The sequence below is a fragment of the Microcaecilia unicolor genome, chromosome 9 (genome assembly GCF_901765095.1).
Source record: "Microcaecilia unicolor chromosome 9, aMicUni1.1, whole genome shotgun sequence".
Lineage (NCBI taxonomy): Eukaryota > Metazoa > Chordata > Amphibia > Gymnophiona > Siphonopidae > Microcaecilia > Microcaecilia unicolor.
The window spans coordinates 110,845,058-110,865,951 of NC_044039.1; the positions used below are offsets into that span (position 1 = coordinate 110,845,058).

The 20,894-nt window shown below is 49.0% G+C and overlaps 1 protein-coding gene across 1 annotated transcript in view; it reads left to right on the forward strand.

Annotated features, from left to right (window-relative positions):
* BAZ1A (bromodomain adjacent to zinc finger domain 1A) overlaps nucleotides 1-20,894 on the forward strand; it is a 763,171-nt gene that overhangs the window by 521,488 nt on the left and 220,789 nt on the right. Inside the window, 1 exon segment of the mRNA XM_030214053.1 lies at nucleotides 19,585-19,695. Within this exon segment, the coding sequence (XP_030069913.1) occupies nucleotides 19,585-19,695 (111 nt within the window).

The following is a 20,894-nucleotide window of genomic DNA, read 5'->3' on the forward strand; positions in this document are numbered from 1 at the left end:
CCAAGGATCTCAAAGTGATGAAACAATATGACAAACGGTGGCCACTGCTGCATAGAGAGGGGTATAACCAGTAGAAGAAAGAAAGTGTTGATGCTCCTCTACAAGTTGTTGGTGAGGCCTCACTTGGAATATTGTGTTCAGCTTTGGATACTGTACTGTGCTAAAGATGTAAAAAGGCTGGAAGCAGTTCAAAGCAAAGCGACTACAGTGATATGCAGTTTGCGTAGCAAAATGTACAAGGAGAGACTTGATGACCTGACCGTGTATACCCTGGAGGAAAGGAGAACCAGGGGTGATATGATACTGACATTCAAATATTTGAATGGTATTAATCTGCAAACAAACCTCTTCCAGAAACAGGAAGGTGGTGGAACTAGAGGACATAAATTGAGGTTGAAGGGGTGCCAACTCAGGAATGATGTCAGGAAGTATTTTTTCACTGAGAGGGTGGTAGATACTTGGAATGCCCTCCCACGATAGGTGGAGGAGATGAAAACGGTAACGGAATTTAAAAAAAAAGCATGGGATAAACACACAGGAATCCTGTTTAGAAGGAATTGATCCAAAGAAGCTTAGCAGAAACTAGGTGGCAACACTGGTCATTAGGAAACAAAGCCTGTGCTAGGTGAACTTCTGTGGTCCGTGCCCTGATCATGGCTTGATAGATAAGAATCGGCTGGACTGGAGCTTTTTAAGGGCTTCGATGACAACTTCAGAAATTTTAGAACAAGAACAGTGGCAGGCAAACCTCTAAGATCTATGCTTTAAAAATAGCATGGACAAATCAAGATCATGTATACCTATGTTGTATCACCTCATATCTTTAGGTAATGAGTTTATCTTCTCAGGCAGACAGGATGGACAGTACAGGTCTTTATCTGTTGTCATCTACTGTTACTATAATTTGAATGAATTTGACTGTGGGACCAACATTCCAACTCCTCAGAAGGTGCTAACAGATGTAGACAATCTGGGATGGGGAGCTCATGTGGGTGGGCTTCATACCAAAGGAACTGGGTCTGCTGAGGAATCAGATTTTCCATATCAACCTAGAGCTGAGGGCCATTTGGAACGTACTAAAGGCTTTCAGAGGTAGGCTACAGAAACAAATCATTCTCATTGAAATAGACAGCCAGGTTTCAATGTTCAGTGTGAACAAACAGTGAAGGTACAGGATCCTACCCCTTGTGTGGGTAAACAGCGTGGATGTGGCAGTGTTCCTCCGAGCTACATACCTAGCAGAAATGGACTACTGCAGTGTTTTGTAACCGCAGGAGTGGTCTCTCAGCATGGGGGTAGGCCACAAGATTTTCCAAGAGTGGGGCACCCTCTCTGTGGATCTTTTTGCCACTCATCTCAATAACAAAGTCTCTCAGTTCTGTTCTAGGCTCAGATCACATGGCAGATTAGCGTTGGATGACTTTCTCCTGCATTGGGGGGGATGTCTTCTAATATGCGTATCCTCCATTCTCCGAGGACAAGCAGGCTGCTTGTTCTTACTGATGGGTTGGCGTCCGACAGCAGCCCCAGAACCGGAATTCTACCTAGCAACAAAGTTTGCTAGAGCCCTCGTGCGCATGAGTGGCCATCATCCCACCCGTTGCGCGAACGTGCCCCTCAGTCTCTTTTTTTTCCGTAGTCAGGGTGGCTGTTTTTCGGTCACTGTGCACCTCAGGAGAGAGCCCTTGCGGTTTTTTACCGTCTTTTTTCTTAGTTTCGCGAGTTCGCTCACTTGTTTTCTTGTTTTAAAAAAAAATGAAGTTCTTAGACGCCCTTCTTTTTTTTGTTTTCGTTTCGTGTGCGGCCCTGGTCTTTTGATTTTGCTGCCGTGATTTTTCCATCGATGTCATCGAAGATCGCCAGCGGCTTCAAGAAGTGCACCCAGTGCAGCCGAGCCATCTCAGTCACTGATCCACACGCTTCGTGTATTCAGTGTCTTGGGGCGAGTCACCGCCCCGACGCTTGTACTTTGTGTCACGGCCTTAAAAGGTGGACACAAGCGTCAAGATTAGCTCAGTGGGAGCGCCTGTTCCATGCTTCGCCTGGTCCTTCGGCGTCGACGTTGGCAGCAGTACCGAGATTGGTTGCGGAGGTGTCGATGTCGGCACCAGAGAATGATCGACGTCCGGAGCACAGGTAATGGCTGTCTAGAGACCATCTCACGCTGGTAGCAGTGGGCCATCGAGTGGGTCTCCACCTGCCTCGAGGACCCCTGCGGTACAGGCCCATTCGGGACCAACCTTCTTCGGACCCGCCCCAAGGAGACGTTTGGATTCAACGTCTTCCTTGTCGGTACCAGGGGGTACTGATACCGTGCTTCGAGCCAAGACAAAGAAGCATCGGTCGCCCTCCCGTCATGGTACCGAGAGCTCCGGGATGCCGAAGGATTCGGCACCCGTGAAGCGTCAACGCCGGGAGGACCGCTCACCCTCCATTCAGGAGGTGTCGGTGCGCACTTCTCCGGACAGCCCAGTACCGCCTCTGCCTCCTCAGCAGATTCGGGCTTCGACTCCTGTACCGACTCCCCAGCCTTTCTCCGCAGCCACTCTTGACGAGTGCCTCGAAGCCATTCTTCCAGGGATCCTGGAAAGGCTGCTGCGATTGTCTGTTCCGGTACCGGCGGTGCTTGCGCCTATGGTACCATCGATAGATGCGGCGGCTGGTTTCCCCGTCCATGGTGAGACCTTCGGCGATGGTGCCACTTATGGTGCTGGCATCGGCTGCCACCCAAGTGGCTTCCCCGTCAACGTCGGAGGAGGGAGCTTCATCGCCATTGGCACAGGAGTCTAATTCTCAACACCGTCATTGAGGACATCGTTTCTCGGCTCGAGACGGGCCCGGCTTCAGACTGCTGTCAGAGAGATCGTGTCTGATACCGAGGGAGAGGCCTCGTGGGAGGCAGAGGAGGACCCAAGATATTTCTCTGATGAGAAGTCTTGTGGTCTTCCTTCTGATCCTACTACTTCACCAGAGAGAAAGCTTTGTCCCCCAGAGAGTTTGTCTTTCTCATCTTTTGTCCGGGAAATGTCCACGGCCATTCCCTTCCCAGTGGTGGTCACTGAGGATGAGCCCAGGGCTCAGATGTTCGAGGTCCTGGACTATCCTTCACCACCTAAGGAGTCATCCACTATTCCCCTACATAATGTCCTTAAGCAGACATTGATGGCGAACTGGATGAAACCATTAACTAATCCCACCATCCCTAAGAAAGTTGAGTCCCAGTACCGGATTCACGGGGACCCGGAGTTGATGAAGACCCAGTTGCCTCATGACTCTGGAGTTGTGGATTCCGCTCTCAAGAGAGCCAAGAGTTCTAGGGATTACGCCTCGGCGCCCCCGGGGCGGGAGTCTAGAACTCTGGACTCTTTTGGGAGGAAGGCCTATCATTCCTCTATGCTCGTGGCCAAGATCCAATCCTACCAGCTGTATTCGAGCATCCATATGTGGAATAATGTGAAGCAACTGACGGACTTGGTCGATCAGATCCCTTCGGAACAGGCCAAGCCTTTTCAGGAGCTGGTCAGGCAGCTGAACGCGTGTCGTAAATTCCTGTCCAGGGGTGCTTATGACACTTTTGATGTTGCGTCTAGGGCCTCTGCTCAAGGTATAGTGATGCGCAGACTCTCATGGCTGCCTGCCTCTGACCTGGAGAATCATGTCCAGCAGCGGATTGCAGACGCTCCTTGCCGGGGATAACATCTTTGGATAGAAGGTCGAACAGGTGGTAGAACAGCTCCATCAGCGGGACACCGCATTTGACAAACTCTCCCACCGGACGCCTTCAGCATCTATCTCTTCAGGTAGGCATTTTTATGGGGGTGGGAGGAATGCTCCCTACGCTTACAATAAGCGCAGGTACAATCCTCCTTCCCACCAGCCTGCTCAAGCTAAGCCCCAGCGCGCTCATTCATGTCAACAGCGTGCGCCTCAACAGGCCCCTGCAGCTCCCCAGCAAAAGCAAGGGACGGGCTTTTGACTGGCTGCAAGCGAGCATAGCCGACATAAAAGTGTCTGTGCCAGACGATCTACCGGCTGGAGGGAGGTTAAAATTTTTTCACCAAAGGTGCGGCCTCTTGTAACCTCCGATCAGTGGGTTCTCCAAATAGTCTGGCTAGGATACTCCCTCAATTTGATGTCCAAACCTCCAAATTGCCCACCGGGAGCTCAGTCCTTCAGCTTCCAGCACAGGCAGGTGCTTGCAGAGGAACTCTCCTCCCTTCTCAGCACCAGTGCGGCCGAGCCCGTTCCACCGGGGCAAGAAGGGCTGGGATTCTATTCCAGGTACTTCCTTGTGCAAAAGAAAACGGGGGATGCGTCCCATCCTAGACCTAAAGGCCCTGAACAAATATCCAATTCGAGAAAAGTTCAGGATGCTTTCCCTGGGCACCCTTCTTCCCATGATTCAGGAAAACGATTGGCTATGCTCTCTCGACTTGAAGGATGCTTATACACATATTCCGATACTGCCAGCTCATAGACAGTATCTTCGATTCTGTCTGGGAACACAGCACTTTCAGTATTGTGTACTGGCCTTTGGTCTCGCCTCCGCGCCCCGGGTGTTCACCAAATGCCTGGCAGTAGTGGCAGCGTCTCTACGCAAGCTGGGAGTGCATGTCTTCCCTTATCTCGACGATTGGCTGGTGAAGAGCACTTCCGAGGCAGGAGCTCAGCAGTCCATGTAGATGACTCTCAAACTCCTGGAGCTACTCGGCTTTGTTATCAATTATCCAAAGTCCCATTTTCTTCCAGTCCAGCAACTAGAATTCATAGGAGCTCTGCTGGATTCCAAGATGGCTCACGCCTACCTCCCCGAAGCAAGGGCAGACAATCTTCTGTCCCTCGTTTCTTGGGTCAGAGCGTCTCAGCAGATCACAGCTCGGCAGATGTTGAGATTGTTGGGCCATATGGCCTCCACAGTTCATGAGACTTCCATGGCCCGCCTGCACATGAGATCAGCTCAATGGACCCTAGCTTCCCAGTGGTATCAGGCCGCGGGGGATCTAGAGGATGCAATCCAGTTGTCCACAGAGTTTCTCAATTCCCTCTATTGGTGGACAATTCGATCCAATTTGACCGTGGGACGTCCCTTTCAAATTCCTCAGCCTCAAAAGGTGCTGACGACGGATGCGTCTCTTCTGGGGTGGGGAGCTCATGTCAGTGGGCTCTACACTCAAGAAGTTTGGTCCCTCCAGGAAACCGGTCTTCAGATCAACCTCCTGGAGTTGAGAGCGGTCTGGAACGCGCTAAAGGTTTTCAGAGATCGGCTGTCCTATCAAATCATTCAAATTCAGACATACAATCAGGTTGCTATGTACTACATCAACAAGCAGGGAGGCACCCGATCTCGCCCCCATGTCAGGAAGCCGTTCAGATGTGGCTTTGGGCTCGCTGGCACGGCATGTTTCTCCAAGCCACTTATCTGGCGGGCGTAAACAGCCTGGCTGACAGATTGAGCAGGATAATGCAGCCTCACGAGTGGTCGCTCAGCTCAGTCGTGGTACGCAAGATCTTCCGAGCGTGGGGCACCCCCTTGGTGGATCTTTTTGCCACTCAGTCCAACCACAAGCTCTCTCTGTTCTGTTCCAGACTTCAGGCCCACGGCAGGCTAGCGTCGGATGCCTTTCTCCTACATTGGGGCAAGGGCCTCCCGTATGCATATCCTCCCATACCTTTGGTGGGGAAGACTTTGCTGAAACTCAAGCAGGATCATGGAACCATGATTCTGATCGCTCCCTTCTGGCCGCGTCAGATCTGGTTCCTGCTTCTTCTGGAGTTGTCCTCCGAAGAACCGTGGAGATTGGAGTGTTTTCCAACCCTCATTACTCAGAACGAGGGGGCTCTTCTGCATCCCAACCTCCAGTCCCTGGCTCTCATGTTCTGGATGTTGAGAGCGTAGACTTTCCCTCCTTGGGTCTGTTGGAGGGTGTCTCCCGAATCTTGCTTGCTTCCAGGAAACATTCCACTAAAAAGAGTTACTCTTTTAAATGGAGGAGGTTTGCTGTCTGGTGTGACAGCAAGGCCCTGGACCCTCGCTCTTGTCCTACACAGACCCTGCTTGAATACCTTCTGCACTTGTTTGAGTCTGGTCTTAAGACCAACTCCGTAAGAGTTCACCTTAATGCGATTAGTGCTTATCATCACCGTGTAGAAGGTAAGCCTATCTCTGGATAGCCTTTAGTTGTCCGCTTCATGAGAGGTTTGTTTTTGTCAAAGCCCCCTGTCAAACCTCCACCAGTGTCATGGGATCTCAGTGTCATTCTCACCCAGTTGATGAAACCTCCTTTTAAGCCGCTGAATTCCTGCCATCTGAAGTACTTGACCTGGAAGGTCATTTCCTTGGTGGCTGTTACTTCAGCTCGTAGAGTCAGTGAGCTCCAAGCCTTGGTAGCCCATGCTCCATATACTAAATTTCATCGTAACAAAGTAGTCCTCCGCATTCACCCTAAGTTCTTGCCCAAGGTGGTCGATTGTCTTGCCAACATTCTTTCCCCGTCCTCATACCCGTCCTGCTGAACGTCAGTTGTATACATTGGACTGCAAAAGAGCATTGGCCTTCTATCTGGAGCGGACAAGCCCATTCACACAGTCCGCCCAAATGTTTTTCTCCGAGGACAAGCAGGCTGATATTCTCACGTGTGGGTGGCGTCACGTCAGCCCCTGGAGGATTTTCAGTAAAAATCTACAAAAGTCTCTTCTGAAGCGCTCCACCTGCGCATGCACGCACATAGTTTCCCGCCCATCGCGCAGTCACGGTCCTCAGTTTCTTTCTTTCCGCATCTGAGGCGACACGGAGTCCTTTCTACAGCGCTTTGCGTCTCCTCGCTCCCGGAGTAAAGTTTCTTCTTTTCTTCGTCGTCGAAGATTGTTCGTTCCCTAACGGGTACAGTTTAAAAAAAAAAAATTCCCTTGATTTTTCTTAGTTGAGTTTCTTTTCCCGCTTATAAGTTTTCTTTATTTTCATTGCGGTCGGGATTTTTCCTCTTTTTGTGTCCACTTTTAGACACAATCGCGTCTTTTGATTTCGCGGAGGCTATTTTTTCCCTCCATGTCATCGAAGACGCCCAGCGGCTTCAAGCTATGCGTCCGCTGCAACCGGACCATCTCTTCAACTGATCCGCACTCCTGGTGCCTTCAGTGTTTTGGGCCAGACCATCTTCAGGAGAGCTGTAAGTTGTGCCTTAAAATGAAAAAGCGCACCCAGCTTTCCAGAGAGGCCCAGAGAGAGAAGCTTTTCGGGTCCGGTTCCTCAGCGTCGGTACCGTCGACGTCGAGTGCAGCGTTGGCATCGGGAGACCAGGTCAAGACTGCCAAGAGACCGATGCACGCTGGGAGCAGTGATGCATCGAGCGGGTCTCCACCTGCCTCGGCGCCTCCTGCTTTGCAGGCCCCCCGGGACCGACCTGTATCGGACCCGGCCCCGAGGAAGCGTATGGATTCCACGTCTTTCTCGCCGGTACCGAGGAGTCTCAATGACGGGCATCAGGCAAAGTCCAGGAAGCACCGTCATTGTTCTCCTTCTCTACACGGTTCCGCGAGCTCCGGGTCGTCGAAGCATTCGGCACCCGAGAAGCATCGATGCCGAGAGGATCGCTCTCCCTCTGTAATGGAGGTGTCGACACGACGGTCATCTGGCAGTCCGGTACCGGCTCCCCGGCCTCTGCAGATTCTGCCTCTGAAGCCCACACCGACACCGCAGCCTTCCCCGACAGCTTCTGTGGATTAGCGCATCATGGCTATTTTTCCTGATTTTATGGAAGCAGTGCTGCACCATTTGCGCCCGGCACCGGAGGCTCCTGTGGCACCATGCCTTTCGCCGGTGGTGAGGTCTCCTTCTCCGGTACCGCTTCCGGTATCGGAGTCGGTAGCCTCCCAGGTCGACTCTCCATTGCCTTCGGTGGAGGAAGCTTCACCAGAGTCTTCTGGGGAGTTGACTTCTCGACACTGTCATCGAGGTCACCGCACCTCCGTGTCGAGACGGGCTCGGATCCGGGCTGCTCTTTCTGAGTTGTTAGCCCCATCTGATGATGGCTCATCTGGTGAAGATGGGGGTCATGGAGCTTTCTCTGCCGATTCTCTAGGTCTTCCATCTGATTCGACCCCCTCACCTCAGAGACAGCTGTCCCCTCCGGAGAGCTTGTCTTTTTCATCTTTTGTGCGGAAAATGTCTGAGGCCATTCCCTTCCCTGTGGAGACTGTGGATGAGCCCAGGGCCAAGATGCTCGAGGTCCTGGATTATCCATCTCCACCTAAGTCTTCTACCACAGCTCCTTTTCATGATACACTCAGGGAAGTGCTGATGAGGAACTGGGAGAAGCCTCTTTCTTGTCCAAATATTTCCAAAAAGGCTGAATCCCAGTATTGGATCCACGGGGAGCCCAGTTTCGTCCGGCCTCAGTTGCCTTATGACTCTGCGGTGGTGGATTCCGCTCTCAGAAGCGCTAAGAATTCTAGGAACTTTGCCTCGGCGCCCCCGGGGCGAGAACATAGAACCTTGGATTCTTTTGGGAGGAAGGCGTATCAGGCTGGCATGCTCGCTTCCAAAATTTGGTCGTACCAGCTCTTTACGAGCATTCATTTGCGGAACTCAGTGCGTGAGCTTGAGAGTTTGGTTGATGCACTCCCACCGGAGCAGGCCGAGCCTTTTCGCCAAGTGGTCAGGCAGCAGAAGGCGCGTCGCAAGTTCCTGTCCAGGGGCATTTAGGATACTTGCAACGTGGCATCCAGATTTTCTGCTATGGGTATAGTGATGCGCAGACTCTCATGGCTGCGTGCCTCTAACCTGGAGGAACGAACTCAGCAGAAAATTGCGGATATCCCTTGCCGGGGGGATCATCTTTTCGGTGACAAGGTCGAAGAGTTGATTGATCATCTCTATCAGCATGATAACGCTATGGACCCTCTCTCCCGCCGGGCGCCTTTTGCATCCGCTTCCTCATCCAGGAAGTTTTTTAAAGGGAAGAGAAGTGCGCCTTATGCCTCTAGGGGCCGTAAGTATACTCCTACTTCTCGACAGCCGGTTCAGGCTCTGCCACAGCACGCTCGTTCTCGTCAACAGCGTGCGCCCAAACAGGCCCCTGCAGCTCCCCAGCAAAAACCAGGGACGGGTTTTTGACTGGCTCCAGTTGAGCACAGCCACCATAAATGTGTCCGTGCCGGACGATCTGCCTGTTGGGGGGAGGTTAAAATTTTTTCACCAAAGATGGCCTCTGATAACCTCCGACCGGTGGGTTCTTCAAATAGTTCGGTTAGGATACACCCTCAATCTGGAAAACAAGCCTCCAAATTGCCCACCAGGAGCTCAGTCCTTCAGCTCCCAACACAAGCAGGTACTTGCAGAGGAACTCTCCGCCTTTCTCAGCGCCAATGCGGTCGAGCCCGTTCCACCAGGGCAAGAACGGCTGGGATTCTATTCCAGGTACTTTCTTGTGGAAAAGAAGACATGGGTGATGCGTCCCATCCTAGACCTAAGGGGCCTGAACAAATATCTGGTTCAGGAAAAGTTCAGAATGCTTTCCCTGGGCACCCTTCTTCCCATGATTCAGGAAAACGATTGGCTGTGCTCTCTGGACTTAAAGGATGCTTACACTCACATCTCGATACTTCCAGCTCACAGGAAGTATCTACGGTTTCGGCTGGGAACGCAGCATTTTCAATACTGTGTGCTGCCTTTTGGCTTGGCGTCTGCGCTCAGGGTCTTTACCAAGTGGCTGGCAGCTGTAGCGTGTTCCCTTATCTGGACGATTGGCTGGTGAAGAGCACCTCGCACGACGGGGCTTTACAGTCCATGCGGATGACTATTCTACTGCTGGAGCTACTAGAGTTTGTCATCAATTACCCAAAGTCCCATCTCCACCCAGTTCAAAAATTGGAATTCATAGGGGCTCTGTTGTGCACGAAGACAGCTTGTGCCTATCTTCCCGAGCCAAGAGCGGCCAACCCTGCTGTCTCTAGTCTCCAAGGTTCAAGCGTCTCAGCAGATCACAGCTCGGCAGATGTTGAGACTTCTGGGGCACATGGCTTCCACAGTTCATGTAACTCCCATGGCACATCTTCACATGAGATCGGCTCAGTGGACCCTAGCTTCCCATTGGTTTCAAGCTACAGGGAATCTAGAGGATGTGATCCAGCTGTCCATCGACTTTCGGAATTCACTTCAGTGGTGGACAATTCGATCCAATCTGGTTTTAGGGCACCATTTCCAAATTTCTCAGCCACAAAAATGCTGACGACGGATGCATCCCTCTTCGGGTGGGGAGCGCATGTAGATGGGCTTCACACTCAAGGAGCTTGGTCCCTTCAGGAAAAGCGTCTTCAGATCAACCTCCTGGAGTTGCGAGCGATCTGGAACGCTCTAAAGGCTTTCAGAGATCGGTTATCCAACCAAATTATTCTGATTCAAACAGAAAATCAGGTTGCGATGTACTACACAAACAAGCAAGGGGGCACCGGATCTCGCCCTCTGTGTCAGGAATCTGTGCAGATGTGGCTTTGGGCTCGCCAACACGGCGTGTTTCTCCAAGCCATTTATCTGGCCGGCGTAAGCAACAGTCTGGCCAACAGGTTGAGCAGGATAATGCAACCTCACGAGTGGTCACTGAGCATGGTTGTCGCCAGAATGATCTTCTGAGCGTGGGGCACCCCCTCGGTGGATCTTTTTGCCACTCAATTCAATCACAAGGTCCCTCAGTTCTGTTCCAGACTACAGGCCCACGGCAGGCTAGCGTCGGATGCCTTTCTTCTTCATTGGGGATCAGGCCTTCTGTATGCGTATCCTCTCATACCTTTGCTGGGGAAGACTTTGCTGAAACTCAAGCAAGATCGCGGAACCATGAGTCTGATTGCGCCTTTCTGGCCACGTCAGATCTGGTTCCCTCTTCTTCTGGAGTTGTCCTCCGAAGAACCGTGGAGATTGGAGTGTTTTCCCAACCCTCCTTACTCAGAATGAGGGGGCGCTTCTACATCTCAACCTCCAGTCTCTGGCTCTCACGGCCTGGATGTTGAAAGCTTAGAATTTGCCTCATTGGGTCTTTCTGAGGGTGTCTCCCGAGTCTTGCTTGCTTCCAGGAAAGATTCCACTAAACGGTGTTACTCCTTTAAATGGAAGAGGTTTGCCGTCTGGTGTGACAGCAGGGCCCTAGATCCCTTTTCTTTTACTTCATGGACCCTCCTTGAATTCCTTCTGCACTTAGTCTGGTCTTAAGACCAACTCAGTAAGGGTTCACCTTAGTGCAATTAGTGCTTATCATCAACGTGTAGATAGTCAGCCTATCTCTGGACAGCCTTTAGTTGTTCGCTTCATGCAAGGTTTGCTTTCGTCAAAGCCCCCTGTCAAACCTCCACCAGTGTCATGGGATCTCAATGTCGTTCTCACCCAACTTATGAAACCCCCTTTCGAGCCACTGAATTCCTGCCATCTGAAGTATTTGACCTGGAAGGTCATTTTCTTGGTGGCTGTTACTTCAGCTCGTAGGGTCAGTGAGCTCCAGGCTCTGGTAGTTCATGCTCCTTATCTTAAATTTCATCATAACAGAGTAGTCCTCAGCACGCACCCTAAGTTCTTGCCAAAGGTGGTGTTGGAGTTCCATCTGAACCAGTCAATTGTCTTGCCAACATTTTTCCCCCGTCCTCATACAAGTCCTGGCGAAAGCAAGCTGCACACTTTGGACTGCAAAAGAGCATTGGCCTTTTATGTGGAGTGGACAAGCCCCCACAGACAGTCTGCCCAGTTGTTTATTTCTTCTAATCCCAACAAGAGGGGAGTTGCTGTTGGGGATCGCACCATCTCCAATTGGCTAGCAGATTGCATTTCCTTCACTTATGCCCAAGCTGGGCTGACTTTAGAGGGCCATGTCACTGCTCATAATGATAGTAGCATGGCTGCGCCAGTGGCTCATCTGAGGTCAGCCACTATAGAAGAGATTTGCAAGGCTGCAACATGGTCATCTGTCCACACATTCACATCTCATTACTGCCTTCAGCAGGATACTCGACGCGACAGTCTGTTTGGGCAGTCGGTGCTGCAGAATCTGTTCGGGGTCTAGAATCCAACTCCACCCCCCTAGGCCCATTTTTGTTCTGTTCTAGGCTGTTATTTTTCAGGTCAACCTCTATGTCCTAGCCGTTGCGAAGCCCGATTAACCCTGTTTGTTGTTTTGAGTGAGCCTGGGGGCTAGGGATACCCCATCAGTGAGAACAAGCAGCCTGCTTGTCCTCGGAGAAAGCAAAAGATACATACCTGTAGCAGGTATTCTCAGAGGACAGCAGGCTGATTGTTCTCACAAACCCACCCACCTCCCCTTTGGAGTTGTTTCTTCCTTTGTCTTGCTTTGTAAGTTGACTGAGGGGCATGTACGCGCGACGTGCGGGAAGATGGCTGCGAAAGCGCGATGCGCTCATTCGGGGGCTCTAGCAGACTTTGTTGCTAGGTAGAATTCCGGTCCTGGGGCTGCCGTCGGACGTCAACCCATCAGTGAGAACTATCAGCCTGCTGTCCTCGGAGAATACCTGCTACAGTTATCTTTCGCTATACCTCTTATAGGGAAGACCGCTCAAACTCAAGCAAGACCGGGGAACTATGATCCTAATTGCTCCTTACTGACAGAGGCAAATCTGGTTTCCTGGTCTGGAATTGTCCTCCAAAGTTCTGTGGAGATTGGAATATTTTCTGACCTGTATCATGCAGAATGAGATCCCTTTGGCATCCCAGCCTCCAATCTCTGGCCCTAATGGCTTGGATGTTGAGAGCGTAGAATTGGAATCCGTAGATTTGCTGGAGGGAGTTTCCCGCATCCTGCTGGCTTCCAGGAAAGACTCCACTATAAGGTGTTACTCATTTAAGTAGAGGAGGTTTGCCGTCTGGTGTGAGGGCACGACCTTAGATCCCCTTGACCTTCATAAGAACTGTTTGAATACTTCCTTCACCTCTCCCAGTCTGGTTTGAAAACCAACTCTGTAAAGGGTTCTTTTAAGTGCAATTGGTGCTTATTACCGTGTAGGAGGTAAGCTATCTCTGTACAGCCTCTAGTTAGCTTCATGAAAGGTTTGCTATTGGCACAGCCCCCCCTAGCAAACCTTCAACTGTGTCATGGGATTTCAACATTGTCCTCACCCAGCTGATGAAAGCGCCGTTTGAGCTACCTAATTCTTGTCAGTTGAACTATTTGACCTGGAAAGTTTGTTTTTGGAGGTAACTTCAGCTCGCAGGGTCAGTGAGCTTCAGGCCATAGTAGCTATCCACCCTACTCTAAGTTTCACCACAATAGAGTAGTTCTCTGCATGCACCATAAGTTCCTTCCTAAGGTACTGTCAGAGATCCATCTTAATCAGTCAATCGCTATACTAACATTTTTCCAGAAACCACATGCTCATATTGTCAAAAGCATACCTTAGATTGCAAACAAGCCTCAGCATACTAAAGCCCATAGATAATCCACCTATCTTTTTGTTTTTTTTGACCTAAACCAGATGGGGGATAGCCTTCAACAAATGCACAATTTCTTGTTGGCTAGCAGTTTACATCTCCAAGGCTAGGCTGACTCTGGAGGTTCATGTCAAGTCTCATAACATTAGAGCCATGGGTATATCGTTATCCCACGAGGTCAGTCTCCATAGAGGAGATAAGCAAAGCTGTGATGTGGTCATCTGTCCACACATTCACATCTCATTACTGCCATGAGCAGGATACCTGATATGACAACCCATGCTCACATGTCAGGCGGGAAAGCAGCAGTGCATGCACAGTAGGAAGCTGCTAGAAAATTGTACATTAATCTCACTAGTCAGCATCCTTACTAGGCTCCGTCAGGTTACATCACGTAGCTATGAGAATATTTTTCCTGCTGTCCTCTAAGAACACCTGCTATAGGTGAGTAACATCACTTTGTGTCTGGAACTCAGGAGGTTAGTGACCTTTCTTCTCCACTGCTAAAGCCAGACTCCGTTCCTTTTATCTTGCTGCACCATATGCCTGGAATAGACTTCCTGAGCTGGTACATCAAGCTCCATCTCTGACTGTCTTCAAATCTAGACTAAAAGCCCACCTTTTTGATGCTGTTTTTAACTTCTAACCCTTACTCACTTGTTCAGTACCCATGTTTTATCATTCCCACCTTAGTAATTCCCTTATCCCTTATTTGTCCTGTTTGTCTGCCCTAATTAGGTTGTAAGCTCTGTCGAGCAGGGACTCTAGCTTCATGTCCAGTGACAGCACTGTGCACGTCTTGTAGCGCTATAGAAATGAGTATTAGTAGAAACCTTTGCAATAATTACCCTTTTAGGCCTGCTTACTGTTCAGGGTCTTAGTGTTGACTTTTAAAGCATTGCATGAGGTAAAATCATCTTACTTGAGTAACAGGATTAAGCAATACATCCTTGTTAGATCACTTTGTTCTATGAAGTTCTCCTTACAGCCTCATTATTTAAGACTTCTTATTTTCTTTATCCTTGAACAGGCCTTTTCAGTTAGGGTCCTAGACTTTGGAATCAATTGCTAGTATAAATACACAAGCTCTCAAGTGTAAGAAGTTTTTTAGAAGGCAAGTCAAGACCTGGCTTTTTTTTTTAATGTTTTGTTGACTTTTGTTAATGTTATGATTTTAGCATTTCTTTATGGTGTATTAAGTGTAATATAAATTGTTGAAATAATAAAAAAGGTACATTTAATCACTACTCAAGCTTTGAAAGATTGAGTGCATTAACATCTGAAGATCAATATTTGAGATTTCAGGCATGGTGGAAACATAGTACTACCTGAATTTTTTGTTTTAATTTCTGCAGTCTTATCATGGCGGTAGTTTGGGGGGGGGAGAGGGGGGCCATAGCCCCCCCAAATGCAGGACCGACATAACGCTGCAGGCAGCTCTCAGTCGCTCCTTCCCACCCTCAGCTCCCCGACAGCCCTCTTTTCCGTTCCTTCCTACCCCCCCCCCCCCCCCCCGGCTGCCCTCTCTTGCATTCATATCCAGCAAATGTCCTCTCTCCCCTGCCCCCTCCATCCATCCATGTCCAGCAATTCTCCTCACTCCTCTGCCCTCCCTTCCATGTCTGTCTCTTCTCTCCCCGCCCGTCTCCAGCGATTCTCCTCTGCCCCTGCCCTCTCCTCCCATCCATGTCCAGAGATTCTCCTCTGCCCTCCCCCATCCACGTCCAACGATTCTTCTTTGACCCCCCCACCACCCTCCCCTCCATGTCCAGTGACTTCACCAGCTCCCCTTTTTCAGTCTCCTTCAGTTCCAGCCCAGCCCCACCTCCCTGCCCTCAGCTCCCCGACAGCCCTCTTCTCTGTTCCTTCTTCCCCCCCCCCCCCCCCCCCCCCCCCCCCGGAGTTTAAACCTTTTATTTTCAGTCGCAGCAACAGCAGTGAAGAAAACAGCACAGCGGGCTCGCCTCCAGCTTTTCCCTTCCCTCACTCAGTGTCCCGCTTTCCTCTGATGTTGTATTTCTTGTTTCCACGAGGGCGGGATACTGTGTGAGGGAAGGGAAAGGCTGGAGGTAAGCCCGCTGTGCTGTTTTCTTCACTACCGTCGCTGCGACTGAAAATAAAAAGTTTAAACACGGGGTGGGGGAGGAAGGAACGGAGAAGAGGGCTGTCGGGGAGCTGAGGGCAGGGAGGTGGGGCTGGGTTGGAGCTGAAGGAGACAAAAGGGGGGGCTGGGGAAGTCACTGGACATGGAGGGGGAGGGTGGGGGCATCAAAGGAGAATCGTTGGACGTGGATAGGGGGGAGGGCAGAGGAGAATCGCTGGACATGGATGGGAGGGCAGGGGAGAGAGGCAAATTCACTGGAAATGGAGGGGAGGGCAGTGGCAGAGGAGAATCGCTGGACATGAGCAGGGGAGAGAAGAGACATGGACATGGAAGGGGAGGGCAGAGGAGTGAGGAGAATTGCTGGACATGGATGGAGAGGGGGAAACTAGAACTGGGAGCTGAAAAGGGGGAGCTGGGGAAGTCACTGGACATGGATAGGAGGGGAGGATGGGGGTCAAAGGAGAATCGTTGGACATAGGGGGGAGGGCAGAGGAGAATCGCTGGACATGGATGGGAAGGGAGGGCAGGGGAGAGAGGAGAGTTGCTGGACGTGGATGGAGGGGAGGGAAGACAGGAAGGAGATGCACATGGAGGGGAGGGCAGGGTAGAGAAGAGAAATAGCAGGACATGGAGGGGATGGCAGGGAAGAGAGGAGAATTGCTGGATATGGATGGAGGAGAGGGCAGGGGAGAATGGAGAATTGCTGGACATGGATGGATGGAGGAGAGGGAAGTCAGGAAGGAGATGCACATGGATAGAGGGGAGGGAAGAGAGGAGAAATGCTGGACATGGATGGAGTGGAGGGCAGGGAAGAGAGGAGAAATGTTGGACAAGGATGGAGGTAAGGAAAGACAAAGGAAGGAGGTGCACACTGATGGGAGGGGAAGGGAGAGAGGAGAAATGCTGGACATGGATGGAGGGGATGGAAGACAGAGGAAGTAGATGCACATGGAAGGAGGGGACTGAGGAGAAATGCTGGATATGGAGGGGAAACTGCTGAATTTAAGGGCTGGATCGGAACACTTTGAGGGCAGATGCTGAAACTGGAGGAAGGATAGGGACAGGGCTACAGATGGTAGACAGGACGCATAAGGACACAGGAGGATGGTGGACATGGTGAGTGAAAAAATATCAAATGGAAAGAAGACAGTACATAAAACAGAAGACACTGGGACCAAAGCGAATAGAAAAATTAAATGATCAGACAACAAAGGTAGAAAAGTATTTTATTCAGAATTTATTAATTGGAATATGTCAGCTTTTGGAAATGTGCATCTGTGATGTTTTTCATATAACTTTCAATTTTTCTAGTATTGCTGCATGCTGAGTCTGACTTCTTGAGGTAACTTTCCAGTTCAGTATTTTGCCTTCATATTTTTTTTTATTATAATGTGTTTTATCGAGCTTTTTTAACAGACATAAAGCACAGTTATGCATGATAATACACAAATCAGAAATAATTTACAATAAAAATAAGTTTCTTAAATCAAGTTACAACTTAAATATCGACCACTAGTTGAAGAAATTAATCCAAGATGTAAGATTATATACTAATAATCTAAAAGAAATTTTTAAGCAATAAACTTTTTCATAATGATGCACCCGTCCCGGGTGTTTCCTCCTAGTTCGATAAACAGTGAACATATGGGACTATACCCTTACATTTACCTCTTCCCTCCTTACTAAAAACTCCTCCAGTTGTTTGGGGTCAAAGAATTGAAACTGTTTAGACTGAAATACAATTCTACATACACAAGGAAATTTCAATAGGAATCTAGCTCCTATTGCCAAAGTTCTTGTGCGCAAAGCCAAAAAGGCCTTGCGCCTCTTGTGAATCTCTCTCGATACGTCTGGATAAATTCTTATTTTAGACCCCAAAAAACTTGAATCCAAGTGTCTCAATGAAAGTCTCAATACTGCATCCCTATCTAATTCCAAAGCAAATGAGACCAATAAAGTTGCCCTCTTTGTCATAACCTCCAAAGATGATTCCAAATAGGCAGTCAAATTCATCTCCCTGCCATCCTGAGGAAATTCTCCTGATACTCTAGGTGTATCCGTTTGTAAGTAAAAAGCTCGAGTTATAGGTGGCAGAGAGGTATCTGATATACCCAATATTTCTACTAGATACTTCTTTACCATTTGTATAGGTGTAACCAAAGGTGAACTGGGAAAATGTATTAGTCTTAAATTTAATCTCCTAGACTGATTTTCAAGATGTTCCAACCGCCTAGAGGTAAAGTTCTTACCTTTAAGCATTGCTGACCCACAAGTTCCATTTTAAGAGGTCTTTCAGTAAGAGCTTTTACTTCCAGGGTTTGAGAATCAGTCTTTTCCAATAATGAAAGTGCAGTTTCAGATAAAGTCTTTATTGTTGCCGTGTTCTTAGCTACTAGAAACTGTAGGGAAGTATGTGTTGTAAAGGTAAGGTCCCATAGTGACTGTAAAGTCACTACGGCTGGTTTTTCCATATTTCCCATCTGCAACTCAGGAAGCGGTGCTTTAGCAGCCTGCTCCAAAATACTCACTGTCTGTGACAACAGCACAGGAGACGATGTCACCTTTGGAGTTTCAAAGCTGACAGCACCCTGATCTTGGCTCGTCTCCGACAGGCTCCCTCCCTGGGCTCTCCAATGTCCATTCCGGGCTGGAGCGCAAGGGCTCTGAAGAAGATTTTGACATCCTGGTTGCAGGGGAGCCGCACATTCGACGGGGCTCAGGGAAGCCCCGTCTGCACTGTTGGAGAGCGCCGAAGTTCCAACTTCCTCGGACGGAGGCACAACTCTCCCGGGACCCAGCGCGACTCCAAAGTCCTCCAATTCGTCTGCCGAAGCTGGTTTGTCCCGTCAGGGAGAGAGGGAGTCTCCGTGACTTTGCCTCGCCGTTTCCCCATACCGTGGAACAGGTAAGGAGCCTGCTTCTACAGCACTAAGAGGAGGAACTGAGACGTGTCTGGATGTGCGTCTCAGACCGTCGCCATCTTGGATTGTTTGCCTTCATATTTTTTTATTTCTAGTTCCTTGTGTCATATCTGTTGTGTCATGTGTTTTTCATGTGTGATCATGGTGTAGTATTCTGCTAGCTTGTAGTATTTGCAGCCCTTTTTGTTTTGTTGTTTTTCACTAGGTAGTGTACTGGTGTTTTAGAGCCCCGTGTAATTACAGTGCTGCCTTTCCACGCATAATGTAGCTCGTCCTATCTTTGGAATTTGTGATGTTATGGTTTGGTAAGGTTATGAGTGTGTTTTTGCACAAGTTTGTGTACAGTGTTTTGCAGTGGAGAGATTGTGTGTTGGCCTTACTGAGGTGGCACCAAAACATCAGAAAGGGTTTTAGAGCCTAAATCATGACACACTACCTCTTGAAGTATGTACATATACAGCTTATGCATTTCTAAGGTCTACACCAGCATGGTTTGGGAAAGGGGGGGGGGAAATACTACTGGAGAGGAAGAGGGAGTTCTGGATAAGAAGGAAGGGAGGGAGAGCTGGCTTTTTTGGGAATAACCATAATGAATATGTATGAGATATTTCATACACATTCATTATGGTTATTCCCCAAAACAGCCAGCTCTTTCTCCCTGCCTGCCTTCATATTAGCATATTCATTTGCACACATATATATACATGCAAATGAATATGCTAATATGCCCCCCCATCCTCCCCCCCCCCCCCAACGATCCAAAAATGAAATGGTCAAACTATGCCCATGAGTCTTATGGTCAATAAAGTAGTATGGTTACCGTTTTTTCTACTTCAGACACTGTGAAATAGCAAGGTGAAATAGAAATAAGATGATGTAATAAAGATCAGTAAAAAAATATGAAAGCTACCTTTCATTTGTCTGACTTAGCACATTTCTTGGCTGTCTTTTGGGAGCAACATTCCCTTCATCTGGGCCAAACAAAATAGAAGCTAAATGTATTTTTTTAAATTTTCATTTATTCCCACACAGTCCTACTTAAAATAATAAGTGACGGGGAAAGAATAGAAGTGCAAGCATACAGGCAAGCTGGGAAATGTTTTTTTGTTTCATATATGATATATATGTCCTTGTTTTAGGATACGTAAAAAAAAGGAAGAAAGGTTAAAAGAACAAGAAGTCAAGATGAAAGATAAGCAAGAAAGGATTAAGGAAGATGAACGAAGTGGCCTGAAAGAAATGACTACAAGGTATGATTACTTTTACTTTGTTTGACTGGGATGAATATTTTATCATGAGTTTTGTGCGCATGTTATATCCTGGAATATTTTACAATGGTAAAATGACTGATTCTTAGGAAAAGTTGTACAGCAGAAGCCTTTCTATTTGGCTTTAGCTCAGACTTTTTCAGTAGTAACTCAAGGTGAGTTGCATTCAGGTACACTAAATGTTTTCCCTGACTCTGTAGGGCTTACAGGCTAAGGGCCCTGTTTACTAAGCCGTACTGTAGGCGTGCATACTTTTTAGCGTGTGCTAATGCTAGAGACACCCATCTCTATATATAAAAGGCACCTCCAACGTTCTAATTGAAGCCTCCAGCCGGAAACTTGAGGTGGCATAGATATCCGGTTTAGCAAGTACACAAAGGAAAAGAGAGTCGTAAAACAAGCAGAGAGCTCCTTGCAAGTCAAGCAATTAACTCTGCCCTGAACTCTGCCCTGGGTGATTAACAAGGTCAGCAGGAGTGCACAGCTCCTTGCAACTAAAACAATTAACTCCTCCCAGAGTCTTAGGAGCTTGCCTTTACTCACGCACGCACGCACGCTGCTGTCATTGCCATACACTGTAAACCAAACAAACCTAGCAGCTTCTCCACATTGTCGTTTTTAAATTGTTGCTCCATCAGAAACAAGTCTACAGCTGTTTCAACTGGGAGGGAAGGTGGCCCTGGAACTGGGACGGTGGGGACTCTGAAACTCTGAGGGACGGAGGGTGGGGGGACCCTGAAAATCGGACGCACCCTGGGAATGGGAGGGGGGACGACCCTGGAACTGGGAGGGAGGGAGGGGATGACCCTGGAACTGGGAGGGAGGGGGATCCTGCAACTGGCAGGGAGGAGGGAGTGATGGGCCCCTGGCACACACTCTGATTCTCATTCCCTCTCTCTCACACAGTCAGTCTCACACACACTCTCTCAAACATACACACTCCGAGGAAAACCTTGCTAGCACCCGTTTCATTTGTCAGAAACGGGCCTTTTTTTACTAGTAGGAATATAATGGGTGTCTATCGTTAGCGTGCCTACAGCGCAGCTTAGTAAACAGGGCCCTAAGTTTGTACCTGTGGCAACTATGACTTTTATAAGGGGCAACATTTTTTCCTCCCCAACAGAGCACAATTTTCAGCAAATATTTTCATTTGAAAAGATATGAGAAGAGAAGGGCTTTCT